The following is a 22689-nucleotide window of genomic DNA, read 5'->3' as shown; positions in this document are numbered from 1 at the left end:
GCAAAAAAAATTTCAGCCAAAATCCTCTTATTATGAGGGCTCATGTACCCATTTTTGAAAATTGAGTTAGATCACCGTTCTCCGTCTCAAATTGAAGGTTTTGGCAAGAAACAACTTTTGTTGAAAATTGAGTTAGATCACCGTTCTCCGTCTCAAATTGAAGGTTTTGGCATTAGAAACAACTTTTGTTTTGGACTTTTTCTAAATTTTGCGTTTCCGATGTACAGGAGCTTTTTAAAGATGTTAGCAAAAAAAATTTCAGCCAAAATCCTCTTATTATGAGGGCTCATGTACCCATTTTTGAAAATTGAGTTATTCTCTCTTAAGGTTTTGAATGACTTTTTCCATTTTGCGTTTCCGATTTAGTTAGCAAAAAAAATTTCAGCCAAAATCCTCTTATTATGAGGGCTCATGTACCCATTTTTGAAAATTGAGTTAGATCACGGTTCTCCAGCTCAAATTGAAGGTTTTGGCATTTGAAACAACTTTTGTTTTGGACTTTTTCTAAATTTTGCGTTTCCGATGTACAGGAGCTTTTTAAAGATGTTAGCAAAAAAAATTATATTTAGAAAATTCTTATTATGAGGGCTCATGTAAAATCCATTTTTGAAAAAAGTTAGAATGAATATTTATTCACCGTTCTCCGTCTCAAATTGAAGGTTTTGTCTTTAGAAACAACTTTTGTTTTGGACTTTTTCTAAATTTTGCGTTTTCGATGTACAGGAGCTTTTTAAAGATGTTAGCAAAAAAAATTTCAGCCAAAATTCTTATTTGAAACCTCATGTAAATTTTTGAATTGAGTTAGAGAAAAAAAGTACCGTTTTTGCTCCGTCTCGTACTTTTTTTTATTTCATCAAAAATCGATCAGATAGCAATGGAAATCAACTTTAGAATGAATATTTATTAAATTTTAGCTTTGAAACCCATCAAAAGTTGGTTGAAAATTGACTTGAGAAAAAAAGTACGATTTTTGCTCCTCATATGATAAAATCGTACTTTTTTTTATTTCATCAAAAATCGATCAGATAGCAATGGAAATCGACTTTAGAATGAATATTTATTAAATTTTAGCTTTGAAACCCATCAAAAGTTGGTTGAAAATTGACTTGAGAAAAAAAGTACGATTTTTGCTCCTCATATGATAAAATCGTACTTTTTTTTATTTCATCAAAAATCGATCAGATAGCAATGGAAATCGACTTTAGAATGAATATTTATTAAATTTTAGCTTTGAAACCCATCAAAAGTTGGTTGAAAATTGACTTGAGAAAAAAAGTACGATTTTTGCTCCTCACATGATAAAATCGTACATTTTTTTATTTCGTCAAAAATCGATCAGATAGCAATGGAAATCAACTTTAGAATGAATATTTATTAAATTTTAGCTTTGAAACCCATCAAAAGTTGGTTGAAAATTGACTTGAGAAAAAAAGTACGATTTTTGCTCCTCATATGATAAAATCGTACTTTTTTTTATTTCGTCAAAAATCGATCAGATAGCAATGGAAATCGACTTTAGAATGAATATTTATTAAATTTTAGCTTTGAAACCCATCAAAAGTTGGTTGAAAATTGACTTGATAAAAAAAGTACGATTTTTGCTCCTCATATGATAAAATCGTACTTTTTTTTATTTCGTCAAAAATCGATCAGATAGCAATGGAAATCAACTTTAGAATGAATATTTATTAAATTTTAGCTTTGAAACCCATCATAAGTTGGTTGAAAATTGACTTGAGAAAAAAAGTACGATTTTTGCTCCTCATATGATAAAATCGTACTTTTTTTTATTTCGTCAAAAATCGATCAGATAGCAATGGAAATCAACTTTAGAATGAATATTTATTAAATTTTAGCTTTGAAACCCATCAAAAGTTGGTTGAAAATTGACTTGAGAAAAAAAGTACGATTTTTGCTCCTCATATGATAAAATCGTACTTTTTTTTATTTCGTCAAAAATCGATCAGATATCAATGAAAATCAACTTTAGAATGAATATTTATTAAATTTTAGCTTTGAAACCCATCAAAAGTTGGTTGAAAATTGACTTGAGAAAAAAAGTACGATTTTTGTACGAAAAGTACGAAAATCGTACTTTTTTTTATTTCATCAAAAATCGATCAAATAGCAATGAAAATCGACTTTAGAATGAATATTTATTAAATTTTAGCTTTGAAACCCATCAAAAGTTGGTTGAAAATTGACTTGAGAAAAAAAGTACGATTTTTGCTCCTCATATGATAAAATCGTACTTTTTTTTATTTCGTCAAAAATCGATCAGATATCAATGAAAATCAACTTTAGAATGAATATTTATTAAATTTTAGCTTTGAAACCCATCAAAAGTTGGTTGAAAATTGACTTGAGAAAAAAAGTACGATTTTTGCTCCTCATATGATAAAATCGTACTTTTTTTTATTTCGTCAAAAATCGATCAGATATCAATGAAAATCAACTTTAGAATGAATATTTATTAAATTTTAGCTTTGAAACCCATCAAAAGTTGGTTGAAAATTGACTTGAGAAAAAAAGTACGATTTTTGCTCCTCATATGATAAAATCGTACTTTTTTTTATTTCGTCAAAAATCGATCAGATATCAATGAAAATCAACTTTAGAATGAATATTTATTAAATTTTAGCTTTGAAACCCATCAAAAGTTGGTTGAAAATTGACTTGAGAAAAAAAGTACGATTTTTGCTCCTCATATGTAAAAATCGTACTTTTTTTTATTTCGTCAAAAATCGATCAGATATCAATGAAAATCAACTTTAGAATGAATATTTATTAAATTTTAGCTTTGAAACCCATCATAAGTTGGTTGAAAATTGACTTGAGAAAAAAAGTACGATTTTTGCTCCTCATATGATAAAATCGTACTTTTTTTTATTTCGTCAAAAATCGATCAGATATCAATGGAAATCAACTTTAGAATGAATATTTATTAAATTTTAGCTTTGAAACCCATCAAAAGTTGGTTGAAAATTGACTTGACAAAAAAAGTACGATTTTTGCTCCTCATATGATAAAATCGGCTTTTTTTTATTTCGTCAAAAATCGATCAGATATCAATGGAAATCAACTTTAGAATGCATATTTATTAAATTTTAGCTTTGAAACCCATCAAAAGTTGGTTGAAAATTGACTTGAGAAAAAAAGTACGATTTTTGCTCCTCATATGATAAAATCGTACTTTTTTTTATTTCGTCAAAAATCGATCAGATATCAATGAAAATCAACTTTAGAATGAATATTTATTAAATTTTAGCTTTGAAACCCATCAAAAGTTGGTTGAAAATTGACTTTAGAAAAAAAGTACGATTTTTGCTCCTCATATGATAAAATCGTACTTTTTTTTATTTGATCAAAAATCGATCAGATATCAATGAAAATCAACTTTAGAATGAATATTTATTAAATTTTAGCTTTGAAACCCATCAAAAGTTGGTTGAAAATTGACTTGAGAAAAAAAGTACGATTTTTGCTCCTCATATGATAAAATCGTACTTTTTTTTATTTGATCAAAAATCGATCAGATATCAATGAAAATCAACTTTAGAATGAATATTTATTAAATTTTAGCTTTGAAACCCATCAAAAGTTGGTTGAAAATTGACTTGAGAAAAAAAGTACGATTTTTGCTCCTCATATGATAAAATCGTACTTTTTTTTATTTCATCAAAAATCGATCAGATATCAATGGAAATCAACTTTAGAATGAATATTTATTAAATTTTAGCTTTGAAACCCATCAAAAGTTGGTTGAAAATTGACTTGAGAAAAAAAGTACGATTTTTGCTCCTCATATGATAAAGTCGTACTTTTTTTTATTTGATCAAAAATCGATCAGATATCAATGAAAATCAACTTTAGAATGAATATTTATTAAATTTTAGCTTTGAAACCCATCAAAAGTTGGTTGAAAATTGACTTGAGAAAAAAAGTACGATTTTTGCTCCTCATATGGTAAAATCGTACTTTTTTTTATTTCATCAAAAATCGATCAGATATCAATGGAAATCAACTTTAGAATGAATATTTATTAAATTTTAGCTTTGAAACCCATCAAAAGTTGGTTGAAAATTGACTTGAGAAAAAAAGTACGATTTTTGCTCCTCATATGATAAAATCGTACTTTTTTTTATTTCATCAAAAATCGATCAGATATCAATGAAAATCAACTTTAGAATGAATATTTATTAAATTTTAGCTTTGAAACCCATCAAAAGTTGGTTGAAAATTGACTTGAGAAAAAAAGTACGATTTTTGCTCCTCATATGATAAAATCGTACTTTTTTTTATTTAATCAATGAAACTTTAGAATCGTACTTTTTTTTGCTCCTCATTTAAAATCGTACTTTTTTTTATTTCAACAAAAATCGATCAGATATCAATGGAAATCAACTTTAGAATGAATATTTATTAAATTTTAGCTTTGAAACCCATCAAAAGTTGGTTGAAAATTGACTTGAGAAAAAAAGTACGATTTTTGCTCCTCATATGATAAAATCGTACTTTTTTTTATTTGATCAAAAATCGATCAGATATCAATGAAAATCAACTTTAGAATGAATATTTATTAAATTTTAGCTTTGAAACCCATCAAAAGTTGGTTGAAAATTGACTTGAGAAAAAAAGTACGATTTTTGCTCCTCATATGATAAAATCGTACTTTTTTTTATTTCATCAAAAATCGATCAGATATCAATGGAAATCAACTTTAGAATGAATATTTATTAAATTTTAGCTTTGAAACCCATCAAAAGTTGGTTGAAAATTGACTTGAGAAAAAAAGTACGATTTTTGCTCCTCATACGATAAAATCGTACTTTTTTTTATTTGATCAAAAATCGATCAGATATCAATGGAAATCAACTTTAGAATGAATATTTATTAAATTTTAGCTTTGAAACCCATCAAAAGTTGGTTGAAAATTGACTTGAGAAAAAAATTACGATTTTTGCTCCTCATATGATAAAATCGTACTTTTTTTTATTTGATCAAAAATCGATCAGATATCAATGAAAATCAACTTTAGAATGAATATTTATTAAATTTTAGCTTTGAAACCCATCAAAAGTTGGTTTAAAATTGACTTGAGAAAAAAAGTACGATTTTTGCTCCTCATATGATAAAATCGTACTTTTTTTTATTTCGTCAAAAATCGATCAGATATCAATGAAAATCAACTTTAGAATGAATATTTATTAAATTTTAGCTTTGAAACCCATCAAAAGTTGGTTGAAAATTGACTTGAGAAAAAAAGTACGATTTTTGCTTTTGATAAAATCGCTTTTTTTTATTTTATGATCAAAAATCGATCATATAATAAAATCGTATTAAATTTTAGCTTTTTTTTATTTGATCAAAAATCGATCAGATTTCAATGAAAATCAACTTTAGAATGAATATTTATTAAATTTTAGCTTTGAAACCCATCAAAAGTTGGTTGAAAATCTTCGCAAATAAATTTTTTCTGAATTAATTTTCTAAAGAATAACAAAAAAAAATCATTTCAAATAATTTTTTTCAATTTTTTTTATTTATTTCATTTTTTGTTCATTAAATCCTACTCAAACATATTTACAGTTAAAATCTCCATCAGCAGAGACATTTTTTTTTCTCTAAGTTGTGAATTCGAAAGACACATTCCAGCCATTTGCTTATCAGTAATAGTAGCTAGGTAATTAGACAGGTAATTATTAAACTTGGATAAGATTATAAATCGATCTATTATTTTTTTTTTTGTTTTTTTACGTATTTAACACAATTGAATTTTGGCTAAGTGTAATTTAGAGAGTTGCGAAGAATTTATATCACAAAGAGAGATATTTTCATCTGAGAAAAAACAAAACGAAACACATTTAAAAGTCCTTTTTGGTTGGATCGGTTAGAAATTTTGCCATTGCGTTGCAAACTGAATTTGCCCGGATTCGGTACGTCGCACAATTTCCTCGTGAATTCCGTGACTCAGCCACATCAAGTGAAGTTTCTTGTAGCGATCTTGACACAAGTGCAGGGGATTTCCTCGTCTCAGGCCTTGATCCGTCTCTCCGTAGTCGTCTAAATACGGCGCTGAGATATAACATCCCTTATTGGGACCCAACAACAAAATTTCCGCTTCTCGAATCTTGAGGAAAATTCCGATTCCCGCACCGCACGAATGCATGTGATAGGTACATGCGCCCACGGGTTGAACTTCTTGCTTGTCTTTCCGAATGGCATCTTGCACGAGCAGCTCCTTTTGACAACAGTACGTTTGGGAGCACAAAATTTCGCCGCAAACCAAACACATTGTCGGATTGCGACTTTCTTCTTTTTCGTAGTTTGGACACGAAAAGACCGAAACACTGTTAATGACGTCAATGTAGTCATCGGGGAGCGTTATCAACTGTCGGATGGGCGTCACAGGCGACACAATTGGGATAATTTCATCCGTGCGACGATCGGAAATTTTTTTCTTAAACTCTTTGATGTCTGGATGATCCGCGAGTCGCTTGATGAAATTAACGCAAACCGCATCGTCGAAGTATGAAGTGACATCAGATGAAAGGCCCAAGTACGAGGTCATCACTTCGAACGTGTCGCCGCCAAGATATTGCAATTCGTCGGGCAACTCCACGTCGGTCATGAAATTGAACAGGAGACACGAGCATCGCAGGAACGTGTGACATTGCAACTTTATTTGTTCGATTAGCGTTTTCGTGCTGATATTTGGTCGATTTTCGACGTTGTCATCCAAGTAGATGTTGTAATTGTTATAAAACGACAAAAGTTTCTCATTTTCTGGTACCGCGGGTTCTGTATCGTCATCCATGAAGGTGTCCATTTCCGTATTTGGCTCGTACGTGATGAGAATTCGCAAAATTGTCGCCAAAAAAATCGCTTTAACGATCGAATGATCAACTCGTTCTCCCTTGGGGATACTTGCTTCGCCGAATCCCGCTCCAAGTACGGATCGCGTCGAAAAAATTAACATCACCATCATGCCAAAGAGGTCCCATTCAAGCACACAAGCCGATTTTCGTGCCAGTAAAATATCGTAAACGGACTTCAAGTGTGAGATCATTTCGATATTTGAACGAGTATTGTTGGCGCAAATGATGCCGGAGATGCGCACAAGTCCCGACAAGCATGAAGTGTAACGAATTGACATTTCTCCCTTCAGTGGCTTATCTGTGGCACGCAGAAGCATTTCGAGAGATTCAATTGTGTAACCGCACGAAAGCCAAGTCACCAAAAATTGCTCGATTCCCGGTGCTGGGGCATGATACGGCGAAATTGTCTTTATAGCGTTCACGAAATTATTCACGTTTTGTTCTGTGGTTTCGCCAAAAATGGCGTTCAAGTGTTTTTCGGGACCACTTTTCTCGATTTCGATGTTCAAATTGAACTTTTCATTGACAACTTTGACGAATTTGCTTTCGTAGAGTTCGTTGCATGTGCGTTGTACTTCCTTCTTGAAGTCCCCTTCGAGCGGATATTCCAACGGAAGTTGTGCCGTAAAGTCATCCATGAGCTCGAGCCATGTATTAAAGTCCAGAGAATCGAGTGCCTTCTTCAAATCGCTCGGTCCTTCACTCAAAGTCGGCAATGCCGGGACAAGGGGCAACACGGAATTCGACAAAAAGCGACACAGAGGACACAAAAATTCGTTTTTGTCGACGTCGAATAGCACCGGAGTTCGATTTCGGTACGGGCGACGACTTTCCTTGGACTTTTCATTCTCGAAATATTGCTTGAAACAGTAAATGTGCATGACGTGCCCGCATGTGCTTGTATGCGGCGATGGATGAATCGTTGTTTCGAGATATTGCAAGACCCCGTCACTGGTTTTCTGGTAACGAGACAACACACTGCTCTTCTGGATGAATGCCGGATATACCATTGAGGGTCCGTAACGACTTACAACCGCGTCTTCTGAACATAAGATGCACGTGTATTCCTTATCTTCTAAACGGACAATTTTCCGGTTCGGGCCTAAGCAGCAATTTTCGACTTTAATCTCTTCTGTCGACGTTCCTTCGTCATCTTGCCAATCCATGGCGCCAGCAGATGAGGTACTTGCTCGCATATTGGCGTCGTCATTTGCTTCCTTGAACAACTCGGCATTGCCTTCCATGAAGGTTTTTTGCGCATTTGCCATTTGAGCTAAAATTTGGGCGCGACGTTTTGCGGCGAGACGGGCGCGTTCTTCTTTTTGCGCTTGTTCAGCAATTGCTGCGGTTTGTTGCGACTCGGATTGCATGGTTTCCGTTTCGGGCTCTGGTTGCATTTCTTCGTCGGTTTTGCGTTGTTTGAGTTCTTTGAACTTTTTGATGACCCAAACGATCAAGTCGCGTTGTGATTCAACCTTTAAAAAAAATTGGAAAATTAAAAATTTGATTTTTGAAGAAAAAAAAATTGAAAACTTACTCTTGGACTCTTTGCTAATTCTTCTAACAAAGGAAGTAAGCCCCAATTTGACGAACGTTCAAGGAACAGGAGGAAAGGATAGTTTCCGGATTCTTCTTCTTGTAATGCGTATCCCATCAAATGAAGAGTCTATAAATATTTGAAAAAAAAATAAAATTTAATTTTTTTTTTTAATTTTTAAAATTTATTTTCAAACAAAATTTAAAAAAATAAATTAAAATTAAAAAAAAATAGTTTAAAATTAATAGAAATTTGATTCAAAAAATTTAGTAAAATTTCAGTTCAAAATTATAAGAAAAAAATAATTTAAAATTAATAAAAATTTGATTCAAAAAATTTAATAAAATTTCAGTTCAAAATTATAAAAAAAAATTAATTTAAAATTAATAAAAATTTGATAAAAAAATTAATAAAATTTCATTCAAAATTTTATTTAATAAAATTTGATTCAAAAAAATTAATAAAATTTCAGTTCAAAATTATAAAAAAAAATTAATTAAAAATTAATAAAAATTTTATTCAAAAAAATTAATAAAATTTCAGTTCAAAATTATAAAAAAAAAATTAATTTAAAATTAATAAAAATTTGATTCAAAAAAATTAATAAAATTTCAGTTCAAAAAAAAATTAAAAAAATTTTATAAAAAAATTTAAAATTAATAAAAATTTGATTCAAAAAAATTAATAAAATTTCAGTTCAAAATTATAAAAAAAAAATAATTTAAAATTAATAAAAATTTGATTCAAAAAAATTAATAAAATTTCAGTTAAAAATTTTAATTTAAAATTGATAAAAAATAAATTTAAAATTAATAAAAATTTAAATGAAATTTTAAGTTAAATTAATTGAAATTCAGAGTAATTCAAGTAAAAAATTTGTAAAAAAAATATTTTGAAAAAAAATTTTTTAATATCTTTGAATATCAAAATGAAATGAAAAAAAAATTGAGCAAAAAAAAAAAGGTTAAAATAAATTTTAAAAATAATCTTCAATATTTACCTTCGCTAAATGACTTTCAAGAAAAGTGATAGCTGTTAAATCCAACGCTCGCTTAAGCACAGTTTGCATACATTGAAGCATAACATCGCATTGTAGCATATTTGTGATCATACTAAAAAAAAAGAAATTTTTTAATATTTTTTTAAAAAATTTTTCAATTAAAATCCCTCACCTGAAAGACTGCGTAAGTTTTGGTAACTTTGGCGGCGGACAACAAACCAGTTCATTCTTATCTTGTTTCCTTTTGCGTTGCGCTTCCTCAGATTTTGACTTTTCCTCCTTACTATAGTGATAAAAGTACATATTATAATTCTCATAATGTTCCTCTTTCAGTTCATAAACTCCTTTTTTCTCGGCTTGCGATGGTTTTTTAAAGACCGCAACATCATCAATGACATTTTCCATGCCAGTTTCGCCATTTGCATCTTCACTCAGGGACTTCATCAGCTCCGAATGTAAATACGGCTTAATACAAAGCTGCTGAATAATTTCTTTCCGCAAACGATCGTCTTCCGTAACGCATCCTATTCCCGGCGTATATCTCTCCCCGATGATAATTATGAGCAATTCCAAAAACTCATCGATCATATTGGCGATTTGACGAACGCCATCCTCTTCGACGCCACTCGTACTTGGCTCGTAATTGGGAGAAGCCCATGCCAGTAAGTTAAATTTGTTCAACAAATGAATAAGAAACTCGTTACTTTCGATAAGGGAAGCTCCCATTTGCAAAATTATGATGTCCCGGTCCAACATCTCGGCACGACATCGCACATTCCGATAGAAAAAGAGTTGATTCAAGAGCGAATATCCATTTCGACGCCACATTCCCGCGCAAACTTGAGAAATCATCGTTCTTGCACACAAAACCGGCTCAATAATCCTTTCTGGGGTCGGTTTTTCGACATTTCCCGTAACCGAATCGAAATCCAAACCGAATTTCTCAAAGTTAATATAAAGTCCTGCCAAGAAACGTGTTAACGGCAAATGAATTGAAACTGGTTTCGATAAGACATCGTATTGTAAACAGTTGGCACTGTGATCGGCAAGCTCCCGAACCTCCGCTTTCGTCTGCGACACAATAAATTTGTTCTCCAGCAAGGCATCGACCACCATGCGATACACTTTGACAAGTACAACTTGATCCGTGGAGCACCAATCGAGCACGAGAGTTATGATATTCGCTAATTTGATGTGAAGAGTGAACGCGGACTCCCATTCTGGCTCATATTCCATATGTTGACCCACTTGGCGTGTCACAGCATCCATCCCTTGCATCACTTTTAGGAATTTAATGAGTTGTTGAACGCCATGCAAAAATCCCATCCGAAGTTCTTGGGTCCATTGATCCGGTTTGAAGCTCAGGAGGTATTTTAGATCGATCAGGATGTAAACGGCACGTTTGAAAACCGTTTGACCCGACGCGTTCTTCTCAAATTGCAGCACGTGGTTCTTCACATGTTTCTCAATCGTTTCCGTATGAAAAGTATGGAGAAGTTTGAAAAAAGCGTCTTCCGCGGCGATTAAGTGATGAGCGACTGTTGGCACGGTGTAGAGTTGAACACTCAACGAAACGATGGAAAATGTGTGGAAATGATCGTCTCGGATGAATTCTTGCATGAGTTGCGAGTATTTTTGCGTAAAAGTCACTGCCAACTTTTTTTTGTACTCATATTCCATTAGCATGCCGGATATAAGGAGGCGATGCCAACTCGTACGAGCTTCTTTCCACAAATTAATGTCATTTAGCAAAATATTCTTTAAGGAATAAGGATTTCCCGATTCCGTTACAATTTCATAAAAAATCGCCCGAAACGCCTGATGTTTCGTCATGAAATCCTGAAACCACGATAGGAGATACATCGTGACGTATTGACAAGCGACGACATCTTTGTGCAAGACATCGACCTTTAACGGAGTATTTTTAGCTGTTAACGTCCTCACGGGTTTTCGTTCGATTTCTTGCTGTAATTTCTTGCAAATGGCATAAGTAGCGCATTTGACAACTGCTCTGCCTTCACGATCGATTGCCGTAACGTTCTCGAGGGCTTCCTTTTGGTTGCTTTTAATGATGTTCGTGAGGGTTTGGATGACCTGATCGAACGTATGCACTTCGTCATTGTACAAAATTGTACAAAATATGTCTCCGTCAAAATCTGATGGGTTCAGGTTCTCTCCCTTCATTTGGAAACATTTCGTACAAAAGGACAAAATACTCCGAAAGACAATGTAACAAATTTTTTTCATCCGTTCCGTCACTATTTTACTATCGCCTTGCTTCTCCAAGCCCAATTTGTGTTCCTCGCAGTACGGATCGCGTTTCCAAGCCTCCCGGTCGCCGCAATCGCAACATCCGCCGCCGCCACTCGTACTCATCTTGTACTTGTGATGTCGATGTGTCGATTTTCCAAAGCACCCCGCACACAAAACGCAAGTTGGATCCATGCCTTCGAAGAAAAAACGTGTGAAAATGCGTCATCATGCGATGAGATCATGCAAAAAAACTTACTGCATTCGCGACAACTGTACGTAGGTTCGCCACTTTTGAAGACTCTGCCGCATACCGAGGGCACATTTTCTTCCGTTTTGATCTTTTCGAGTACCAGTTGCGGATTGTCGCCGCAAATTAGTTCCTCGAGAACATCGATAATCGCTGCCTTGGCACCCGCTTCGTCGAATGCACAACAACCTATAAATAAAGAAACAAATTTATAAATTTTTTTTCGTGTGTACGTTGTGTCGTAGACGACGCGGAGACACCTAACCTTGACGAAAAAAAAAATTAAAAAAAAAAGCTTTCACTCACCCAAGTCGCTCGGGTCGTCTTTCGGCTCGATTGTGAGAAAGTACGGACTGATTGTGTGGAAAAATTGCACCAAATCCAGCTGATTCAACGTATCCATCTCGAATTTGTCCTTCCAGCTCTTCAGTTCCTTCTGGCAGTCGGGCAACGCGCCTATCTGCTGCTGCTGGTGCGATCGTATCATCTTCGCTGCAAATTTGTGTTTTAAGATGTTATAATCGATTAATTTTCGATATTTTCTCAGTTTCGGCAACTGCACGACGACGACAACAAAAAAATAAAATGTTGGAAACAATGAACGGAAAAATAAAGAAAATTTAGTCGAAATAAGGCAATTGACACACAAAAAGCAAAAAAAAAGTGTAGTAGAAAGATAAATAATAAGAGATGTATCCACATAACAGAAACAAAGAAACTTCTACGTCGTAATACGCGATCTACACACAGCGAAAATGACGAGAGGTTCAAGGTTCTCGCCTTTTTTCACGCTAATCTCGTGTTTTTCCGCGAAAAACTCATGACCTACCGTTTTTCCAGTTGTTTATTTGCCCGATTCCACGAAAATATGCTTTTAAATTGCACGAATTTCACTAATTTTAGTAATTTTTCGAAATTTTTCCTTCTTTAAAAAAACTGCTTTCGAACTGCTTTCAAATTTACTTTCATCCTGCAATTTGAGACGAATGAAATCGATAAATTACTAACTGGGCACGGCAAAAAATCACAATGTGCATTGGGTTGTCATAATTTTGGGTTTGAATTAGCATGAAAGCGAGTTTCGGTTATCAATTTCATTCGTCTCGAACAGCTGATGTGCCCCAGGTTACAGAAAAAACGTTTGTGTGAACTGGGATTTATCAATTTCATTCGTCTCATTTCCAAAATAAAGCATCAAAACAAAAATTTTGTTTATTTTTGCGTTTTTTGTGTTAAAAATTGAATTTTAATTGGGAATTTCGCTTTTAAACTTTGGAAAAATTTGTAATCGATATCGTACAAGTGCAGATTTCACGTAAAAAATTAATTTTTTTCATAAAAAATGAAATTTCTAATTTTTTGTTTGTTTTTAGAAAATGATGCACCGCAGACATGGAGGGAAAAGAATCCGAATGGATGATGAGCCGCCGCCAGAAATACAAGAACATCTCGCCGAAATTGGTGTTGCGGACGATCACGATGAAGAAATGGGCGAAAGTAGCGGCGGCGTTGGCGGTCCCAAAAGGATGACTCGTTTAAGAGCGCGAGGCGGAGTCCCTTTGAAAGCTCCAATTATCGACGATGATGACGACGATATTTTTTTCGGGTCGCACAAACGAGTTGCGATTCCAAAGACGCCCAAACAACCAAAAACGCCGAAACAACCGCGAGCTCCTCGTGCTCCGCGAGAACCAAGAGCGCCGCGTGCCGAACGCGAAGAACGTGAACCCGCAACAGCCACGGACAAAGAACGCGAAATCACAACAGATGAAAGTAGTTTATTTTACATCATTCGTCATTCGAAGTCGAGCATCTCGTCAATTGTTGATGACTGGATTGACACGTACAAAGGAGATCGTGACACCGCTCTAAATGCTCTCATGCAATTTTTTATCAACGCAAGCGGATGTAAGGGTAAAATTACGCCCGAGATGCAAGCGTCGATGGAACACACAGCGATCATTCGGAAAATGACGGAAGAATTTGACGAGGAAAGTGGCGAATATCCGCTCATCATGACGGGCATTTGGAAGAAGTTTAAGACAAATTTTTGCGATTTTGTTCAGAATCTCGTACGAAAATGCCAGAATGAGATAATTTACGATCAGTTTTTGATGGATAATGTCATTTCGTTGCTTACGGGATTGTCGGATTCGCAAGTTAGAGCTTTTCGGCACACAGCAACGTTGGCAGCGATGAAACTCATGACGGCTCTTGTCGATGTCGCGTTAATGGTTTCCATTCATTTTGATAATGCATCGCGGCAATATGAAGCTGAACGATCAAAAGGTGAGAAAATTTTATTTTTATATGAAAAATTAAGAATTTCATAAAAAAAAAATTTAAAATTTTTAATTTCTTAAATATTTGAAAAAAATTTTTTTTTAATTAAAAAAAAAATATAAAAATTTTTTTGGATTTTTAATATTTTTTTTTTAACAAATTTTTTAATACCTTATTTTTTAATTTTTTTTAAAGGTTTTTAAAAAAAAAAAATTTTTTTTTTTTAATGAAAATTTATTTTAGGAGTAATTTTTTTTTTTAAAAATTTAAAATTTTTGAAAATTTTTTTATTTAAAAAAATTAAAATTTAACATTTTTAAAATATTTTTGATTTTTATTTTTTTATTTTTTTTTATTTTTTGAATTTATATCAAATTTTTACATAATTGAAGATTTTATTTAAAAATTTAAATTTTTTAATTTAAAAAAAAATAATTTTTTTAATAGTTTAAAAAATATTTTTTAATTTAAATTTTTATGACTAAAATTTGAAAAATGATTTTTATTTTTTTTTAATTAAATTTTTTTTTCATAAAAATGGGTTAAAATTCATTAAAATTATTTTAAAAAATTTAATTAAAAATTTTTATTAATTTTTTTTAATTTTAATTTTTTTTTTAATTTTAGGTCGCAACGAACGAGCATCCGATCGTCTCGAATCTCTCATGCAACGTCGCAGCGAACTCGAAGAAAATATGGATGAAATCAAGAACATGTTGACTTACATGTTCAAATCTGTCTTTGTTCATCGTTATCGTGACACCTTGCCAGACATTCGGGCAATTTGTATGATTTTGGAAAAAAAAAACTTCTTGGATGAACTTGAAGTACATTGGATGGACTTTGCACGACAAAGTTGGCGATTTCGTCTCAATGCTTTTTCTTCCGTTGTACGAAAATTTAAAGGGAAAATTTTTTCAAAATTTTTTTGCGATGATTGGACAAAGAATTTTGCTATGCGGTTTTTGAATATCCTCAAAATTTTTTTAACGGATAAGGATTGCGAAATTGTTTATGAGTTGGTTTACTCGTCGCATCGCGGAGTAGCTCAAGCAGCCGCAGAGTTTTTAAATTATCGTCTTTTTGCGTTGGATCCGGATGCTCCTGAAGGTAAAAAATTATTGTTTTGAACTGAAAAATTTATATTAAAAATATTTTCGATTTCATTATAAATTTTTTTTTTAAGAAATTTTGTAAAAAATATTAAAAATCGAGAATTTTGACACAAAATTAAATTTTTTTGTTAAAAATCATTTCTTAGATAAATTAGAGCCCTCTGATAAATTTTTATCCATTTGGAGCAAAATTTGACAAAAATTGCTTTGACACAGTTTTTGACACAGTTTTTTTGCTCTTGATTTAGTTTTTAAAACAAAACTATGTCAAAGGAAAATTTTTTTTTCAGTTTCAATTTTTTAGCAGTTTTGAGTTGAAAAAATGATTAAAAATTTTAGAGCCCCCTGATAAATTTTTATCCATTTTTTGCTTTGACACAGTTTTTGACACAGTTTGAATTTTTTGCAGTTTTGATGATTAAAAATGATAAATTAGAGCCCTCTGATTTTTTATCCATTTGGAGCAAGATTTGACAAAAATTGCTTTGACGCAGTTTTTGATTTAGTTTTTAAAACAAAACTATGTCAAAGAAAAAATTTTTTTTCAGTTTCAATTTTTTAACAGTTTTGAGTTAAAAAATGATTAAAAATGATAAATTAGAGCCCCCTGATAAATTTTTAATTTGGAGCAAAACAAAAATTGCTTTGACACAGTTTTTGACATTTAGTTTTTAAAATATGTCAAAGGAAAAATTTTTTTTTCATTTTTTAAAAAATGATTAAAAATGATAAATTAGAGCCCTCTTATAAATTTTTATCAATTTGGAGCAAAATTTTACAAAAATTGCTTTGACACAGTTTTTTTTTTTTGCTCTTGATTTAGTTTTTAAAACAAAACTATGTCAAAGGAAAAATTTTTTTTTCAGTTTAAATTTTTTAGCAGTTTTGAGTTATGATTAAAAATGATAAATTAGAGCCCCCTGAAAATTTTTATCCATTTGGAGCAAGATTTGACAAAAATTGCTTTGACAAACACAGTTTTTTTTCTTGATTTAGTTTTCAAAACAAAACTATGTCAAAGGAAAAAATTTTTTTCAGTTTCAATTTTTTAGCAGTTTTGAGTTAAAAAATGATAAATTAAAGCTCTCTGACAAATTTTTATCCATTTGGAGCAAAATTTGACAAAAATTGCTTTGACACAGTTTTTGACACAGTTTTTTTGTTCTTGATTTAGTTTTCAAAACAAAACTATGTCAAAAAAAAATTTTTTTTCAGTTTCAATTTTTTAGCAGTTTTGAGTTAAAAAATTTTTTAAAATGATAAATTAGAGCCCCTGATAAATTTTTATTTTTGGAGCAAATTTGACAAAAATTTTTAATACAGTTTTTTTGCTCTTGATTTAGTTTTCAAAACAAAACTATGTCAAAGGAAAAATTTTTTTTCAGTTTAAATTTTTTGGCAGTTTTGAGTTATAAAATGATTAAAAATGATAAATTAGAGCCCTCTGATAAATTTTTATCCATTTGGAGCAAGATTTGACAAAAATAGCTTTGACACAGTTTTTGACACAGTTTTTTTGCTCTTGATTTAGTTTTTAAAACAAAACTATGTCAAAGGAAAAATTTTTTTTCAGTTTCAATTTTTTAGCAGTTTTGAGTTAAAAAATGATTAAAAATGATAAATTAGAGCCCCCTGATAAATTTTTATCCATTTGGAGCAAGATTTGACAAAAATTGCTTTGACACAGTTTTTTTTTTGTTCTTGATTTAGTTTTCAAAACAAAACTATGTCAAAGGAAAAAAATTTTTTCAGTTTCAATTTTTTGGCAGTTTTGAGTTATAAAATGATTAAAAATGATAAATTAAAGCTCTCTGATAAATTTTTATCCATTTGGAACAAGATTTGACAAAAATTGACACACTTTTTGACACAGTTTTTTTGGCAGTTTTGAGTTATAAAATGATTAAAAATGATAAATTAGAGCCCCCTGATAAATTTTTATCCATTTGGAGCAAGATTTGACAAAAATTGACACAGTTTTTGACACAGTTTTTTTGCTCCTATGTCAAAGGAATCGTCTCGAATTTCATGCAACGTCGCAGCGAAAAATCGATTAAAATATGGATGAAATCAAGAACATGTTGACTTACATGTTCAAATCTGTCTTTGTTCATCGTTATCGTGACACCTTGCCAGACATTCGGGCAATTTGTATGAGCGAAATCGGAATTTGGATGGAAAAATTTTCACAAAACTTTTTGGATGACTCGTACTTGAAGTACATTGGATGGACTTTGCACGACAAAGTTGGCGATGTTCGTCTCAGATGCTTGCAAGCTCTTCTTCCGTTGTACGAAAATGAACAATTAAAGGGAAAATTGGAACTTTTCACGTCGAAATTCAAAGATCGCATTGTTGCGATGACATTGGACAAAGAATTCGAAGTTGCTGTTCATGCAGTGAAATTGGTACTGAATATCCTCAAAATACATCAAGATATTTTAACGGATAAGGATTGCGAAATTGTTTATGAGTTGGTTTACTCGTCGCATCGCGGAGTGGCTCAAGCAGCTGCGGAGTTTTTAAATTATCGACTTTTTGCGTTGGATCCGGATGCTCCTGAAGGTAAAAAATTATTGTTTTGAACTGAAAAATTTATATTAAAAATATTTTCGATTTCATTATAGCAGTTTTGAAATTTTTTTTTATCCATTTGAAAGATTTGACAAAAATTGCTTTGACACAGTTTTTGACACAGTTTTTTTGCTCTTGATTTACTTTTTAAAACAAAACTATGTCAAAGAAAAAATTTTTTTTCAGTTTCAATTTTTTGGCAGTTTTGAGTTAAAAATGATTAAAAATGATAAATTAGAGCCCTCTGACAAATTTTTATCCATTTGGAGCAAGATTTGACAAAAATTGCTTTGACACAGTTTTTGACACAGTTTTTTTGCTCTTGATTTAGTTTTTAAAACAAAACTATGTCAAAGGAAAAATTTTTTTTCAGTTTCAATTTTTTGGCAGTTTTGAGTTAAAAAATGATTAAAAATGATAAATTAGAGCCCCCTGATAAATTTTTATCCATTTGGAGCAAGATTTGACAAAAATTGCTTTGACACAGTTTTTGACACAGTTTTTTTGCTCTTGATTTAGTTTTTAAAACAAAACTATGTCAAAGGAAAAATTTTTTTTCAGTTTCAATTTTTTGGCAGTTTTGAGTTAAAAAATGATTAAAAATGATAAATTAGAGCCCCCTGATAAATTTTTATCCATTTGGAGCAAGATTTGACAAAAATTGCTTTGACACAGTTTTTGACACAGTTTTTTTGTTCTTGATTTAGTTTTTAAAACAAAACTATGTCAAAGGAAAAATTTTTTTTCAGTTTCAATTTTTTGGCAGTTTTGAGTTAAAAAATGATTAAAAATGATAAATTAGAGCCCCCTGATAAATTTTTATCCATTTGGAGCAAGATTTGACAAAAATTGCTTTGACACAGTTTTTGACACAGTTTTTTTGTTCTTGATTTAGTTTTTAAAACAAAACTATGTCAAAGGAAAAATTTTTTTTCAGTTTCAATTTTTTGGCAGTTTTGAGTTAAAAAATGATTAAAAATGATAAATTAGAGCCCTCTGATAAATTTTTATCCATTTGGAGCAAGATTTGACAAAAATTGCTTTGACACAGTTTTTGACACAGTTTTTTTGCTCTTGATTTAGTTTTTAAAACAAAACTATGTCAAAGAAAAAATTTTTTTTCAGTTTCAATTTTTTGGCAGTTTTGAGTTATAAAATGATTAAAAATGATAAATTAGAGCCCTCTGACAAATTTCTATCCATTTGGAGCAAGATTTGACAAAAATAGCTTTGACACAGTTTTTGACACAGTTTTTTTGCTCTTGATTTAGTTTTTAAAACAAAACTATGTCAAAGAAAAAATTTTTTTTCAGTTTCAATTTTTTGGCAGTTTTGAGTTATAAAATGATTAAAAATGATAAATTAGAGCCCTCTGACAAATTTCAATCCATTTGGAGCAAAATTTGACAAAAATTGCTTTGACACAGTTTTTGACACAGTTTTTTTGCTCTTGATTTAGTTTTTAAAACAAAACTATGTCAAAGGAAAAATTTTTTTTCAGTTTCAATTTTTTAGCAGTTTTGAGTTAAAAAATGATTAAAAATGTTAAATTAGAGCCCCCTGATAAATTTTTATCCATTTGGAGCAAAATTTGACAAAAATTGCTTTGACACAGTTTTTGACACAGTTTTTTTGCTCTTGATTTAGTTTTTGAAACAAAACTATGTCAAAGAAAAAAATTTTTTTCAGTTTCAATTTTTTAGCAGTTTTGAGTTAAAAAATGATTAAAAATAATAAATTAGAGCCCCTCTGATAATTTTTTCTTCGAAATGCGGTAAAAATTAAAATTAAAAATATTTTTTTAAAAATTACAAAAAAATTAAATATTTTGTTTTTTTTTTTATTTTAAATATTAAAACAAAAAATGTTTTTATAAATTTATTAATTTTTTAGAATTATTTTTATAAATTTTTAATATTTTTAAAAATATTTTTTCTAATATGAAATCGAAAATATTTGTCTTATTTAAAATTTTTCTAATAAAAAAAATTTTTTTTCAACAGTTTACACCCGCCGTGGCAAAAAACGTTTGCCAAACACCCCCCTCATCCGAGATCTCGTTCAATTTTTCATCGAATCCGAGTTACACGAGCACGGCGCCTACTTAGTCGACTCTTTCATGGACAGCAACCCCATGATAAAAGATTGGGAATGCATGACTGACTTACTTTTGGAAGAACCGGGCCCATCCGAAGAGCCCTTGGATGACAAACAGGAATCATCTCTCATTGAAATCATGGTCAGCGCCATCCGTCAATGCGCCAAAGGCGAACCGCCGGTCGGTCGAGGCAGCGGACGCAAAATCGCGATGAACACAAAAGACATGAAGCAAGTCCAAGACGACAAACAAAAATTAACGGAACATTTCATCCAATATTTACCGAGTTTATTGGAGAAATACATCGCCGACGTCGACAAACTGACAAATTTGATCGCAATTCCGCAGTATTTTGATCTCGAAATTTACACAACCACCCGACAAACGTCAAAACTTCAAGAATTACTCGAGAAAATCAGTCAGGCGATGCAACGACATCACGCCACGGAAGTTTTGGAGACTTGTGCAAAGACTTTGGGGTATTTATGCACTGAGGGAACAGGAATTGCGACGATTTGCGACGTGGCGCGTTCGAATTTGATCGATACGTGTGTCAACAAGTACAAGGAATCGATCGACGATTGGCGTAACTTGATCGAAGGCGAAGAAATTCCGGATGAAGAGGAAAAATACAATGTTGTCATCAGTTTGAAACGCGTTGCAATCCTTTTTGCGGCACACGACATCAACGCATGGAACTTATTTCCATCACTTTTCCAAGATATCGAGGATAGTCAAGGAAATTTCTCGCCAGATCGACAATTTCCCGAAGAAGCGTTGTGTTATTGCATCAAAGCGTGCTTCTTCAGCATCAATTGGGCTCTTTATTACATCGAAAATTCGTGCGATACTGCTTCAGCTCCCGGTTTCGTCAGTCAACTGTACGAAATGCTCCACAAATATGTCGACATGTGCAACAAATTGATGACTTCCGACGACACAGGCACTCCGGTGAAGGAAGAAGCGTACATCTCAATTTGCGATTTGTTGATTGTCTTCTCGGAGCAACTTGTGACCCATGGAAACGAACAAATTCGTAGTTTAGTATTTAAACCGGACGAACATCAATACGGGATTTTGAATAGTTTTGTGCAGGAACAAGTATTCGGCGTGCAACAAGAAGAAGGTCACGACGAAACGAAAATCGAAGAACTTCACAAAAAACGCAACTTTTTAGCGAGTTACTGCAAACTCGTCATTTACAACATCGTTCCAACAAGCGCTGCTGCCGACATTTTGAAACATTATGTGCGTTTTTACAACGATTATGGCGACATCATCAAAACTACGCTCGGCAAGGCGCGCGAAATCAACAAAATTAATTGCGCTCTCACGATTTGCCTGACTCTGGTGAACGTTTTTAAGGAAATTCAAGTTATGACAGGGTCCAATCGCATCTCCAAAAACTGTCAAGAGTTCCAGGACATGAAAGAATTGGCAAAACGCTTTGCTCTGTCCTTCGGTTTGGATCAAATCAAAAATCGAGAAGCTATTGCCTCGTTACATCGCGCGGGAATTCTCTTCGCCGTGACTTATCCGCAAGAACAATACGAAGATCCGTCGTCGCCGCCGCCCTGTTTACTCTTTTTGGAGATCCTGAATGAATTTACGAACAAATTGCTCCGGCAAGACAAAAAAGTTATCCTGAATTTCTTGGATCGTCAAACGGGAGGCGGTATTCCGTCGAGTAAGAGCGAAGATTGGTCGCCGCTTGTTCAGTATCGCAGCGCGTTGGTGCATGGCGAAGAAGGTACCACAGCTCCGTCGTCGGCGAAGAAAAATTACTCGAAACGTAAGCGCGATGAGCACTCGGAGGACGAGGAAATGCAAGATATGGACCACGATATGGACACGTTGCAGTAAATTTAAAGAGTATTAAATAATTTTAGAGTAGAAACACATTCGATAAGTACCTAATAATAATATTTCAGTGTAATAAAATATAAGGAGTGTCCCATTCTATTAAATTTTTAACATTTAATTGGGTGTGTCATGTCGATTGTGAGTGAAATCTCGCATTAAATCTTATGATTTCGTAAAAAAAAGGTCGGGGGAGTTGCCATCGATGAAGGATTTGTATTTGAGAAAAGCTGAAAAAAATTAAGGCCGATACAATTATCAAAAATGTTTTCGATTTCATAGATTTTTGAAACTTCAGATTGATTTTTTATAGAATTTTCAAAGATTTTTTGCCAAAATTTCAACTTTTTTTAATTTTAGGCCGCTCCAAATGAAAATCAAAAATAAAATCCAAAATTTTTGAAAATAAAAAAAAAAGTTTTGAAATACTATTTTCATACAAAATGACAAAATTTTAACAATTTTTAAGTGTTAAATTAAATTTTTGATGATTTTTTAACTATTTTCTTTGACTTTTCTAATTTAAATTAAATTTCAGAATATTAAAATTTTAAGAAAAAAATTTCATTAAATTTTTAAAAATGAATTCAGTAATTTTATGAACAATATTTTTAGAGAAGAAAAATCATGTTAAAATATGATTTTCAAAACAAAAATTTTTAAAAATTGAAAATTAAAAAAAAAATTAATTTCCTTGAAAAATTTTGAAAATATAACAAAAAACGGTAAAATTTTTAACTTTTTTTTTATTTTGCCCCATTTTTCGACTTTTATAATGGGGCATCGTACTTTATTTTGAATTTTCATTTGGAGCGGCCTAAAATAGGAAAATTTTAAGAAAAAT

The 22689-nt window shown here is 31.9% G+C and overlaps 2 protein-coding genes across 3 annotated transcripts; one reads left to right on the top strand and one right to left on the bottom strand.

Annotated features, from left to right (window-relative positions):
* Positions 1-5542: 5542 nt before the first annotated feature.
* On the bottom strand, positions 5543-12878 carry LOC134835990 (E3 ubiquitin-protein ligase UBR1). Of its 2 annotated transcripts, none has more exons than XM_063851076.1 (7): positions 12745-12878; positions 12222-12471; positions 11925-12104; positions 9588-11862; positions 9416-9527; positions 8416-8544; positions 5543-8353 (listed from the first exon to the last, which is right to left on the bottom strand). In XM_063851076.1, the coding sequence occupies exons 2-7, from the start codon at positions 12400-12402 to the stop codon at positions 5891-5893; spliced, it is 5340 nt and encodes a 1779-aa protein (XP_063707146.1). In that variant the 5' UTR covers positions 12403-12471; positions 12745-12878; the 3' UTR covers positions 5543-5890. The 2 variants fall into 2 exon arrangements, with proteins under 2 accessions (XP_063707146.1, XP_063707148.1); XM_063851078.1 differs by having other exon boundaries at positions 12222-12407; positions 12745-12874.
* Positions 12879-13096: 218 nt separating this feature from the next.
* On the top strand, positions 13097-21939 carry LOC134833630 (cohesin subunit SA-1). The gene is made up of 5 exons (XM_063848014.1): positions 13097-13230; positions 13289-14204; positions 14826-14911; positions 17392-17878; positions 19891-21939. Exons 2-5 carry the CDS (start codon positions 13292-13294, stop codon positions 21846-21848), a joined length of 3444 nt encoding a protein of 1147 aa, XP_063704084.1. The 5' UTR covers positions 13097-13230; positions 13289-13291; the 3' UTR covers positions 21849-21939.
* Positions 21940-22689: the final 750 nt, after the last annotated feature.

Source organism: Culicoides brevitarsis, chromosome 3 (assembly GCF_036172545.1).
Source record: "Culicoides brevitarsis isolate CSIRO-B50_1 chromosome 3, AGI_CSIRO_Cbre_v1, whole genome shotgun sequence".
Taxonomy (NCBI): domain Eukaryota; kingdom Metazoa; phylum Arthropoda; class Insecta; order Diptera; family Ceratopogonidae; genus Culicoides; species Culicoides brevitarsis.
Note: the sequence above shows the minus strand (reverse complement) of the source record. Positions and strands in the feature narration are given on the sequence as shown.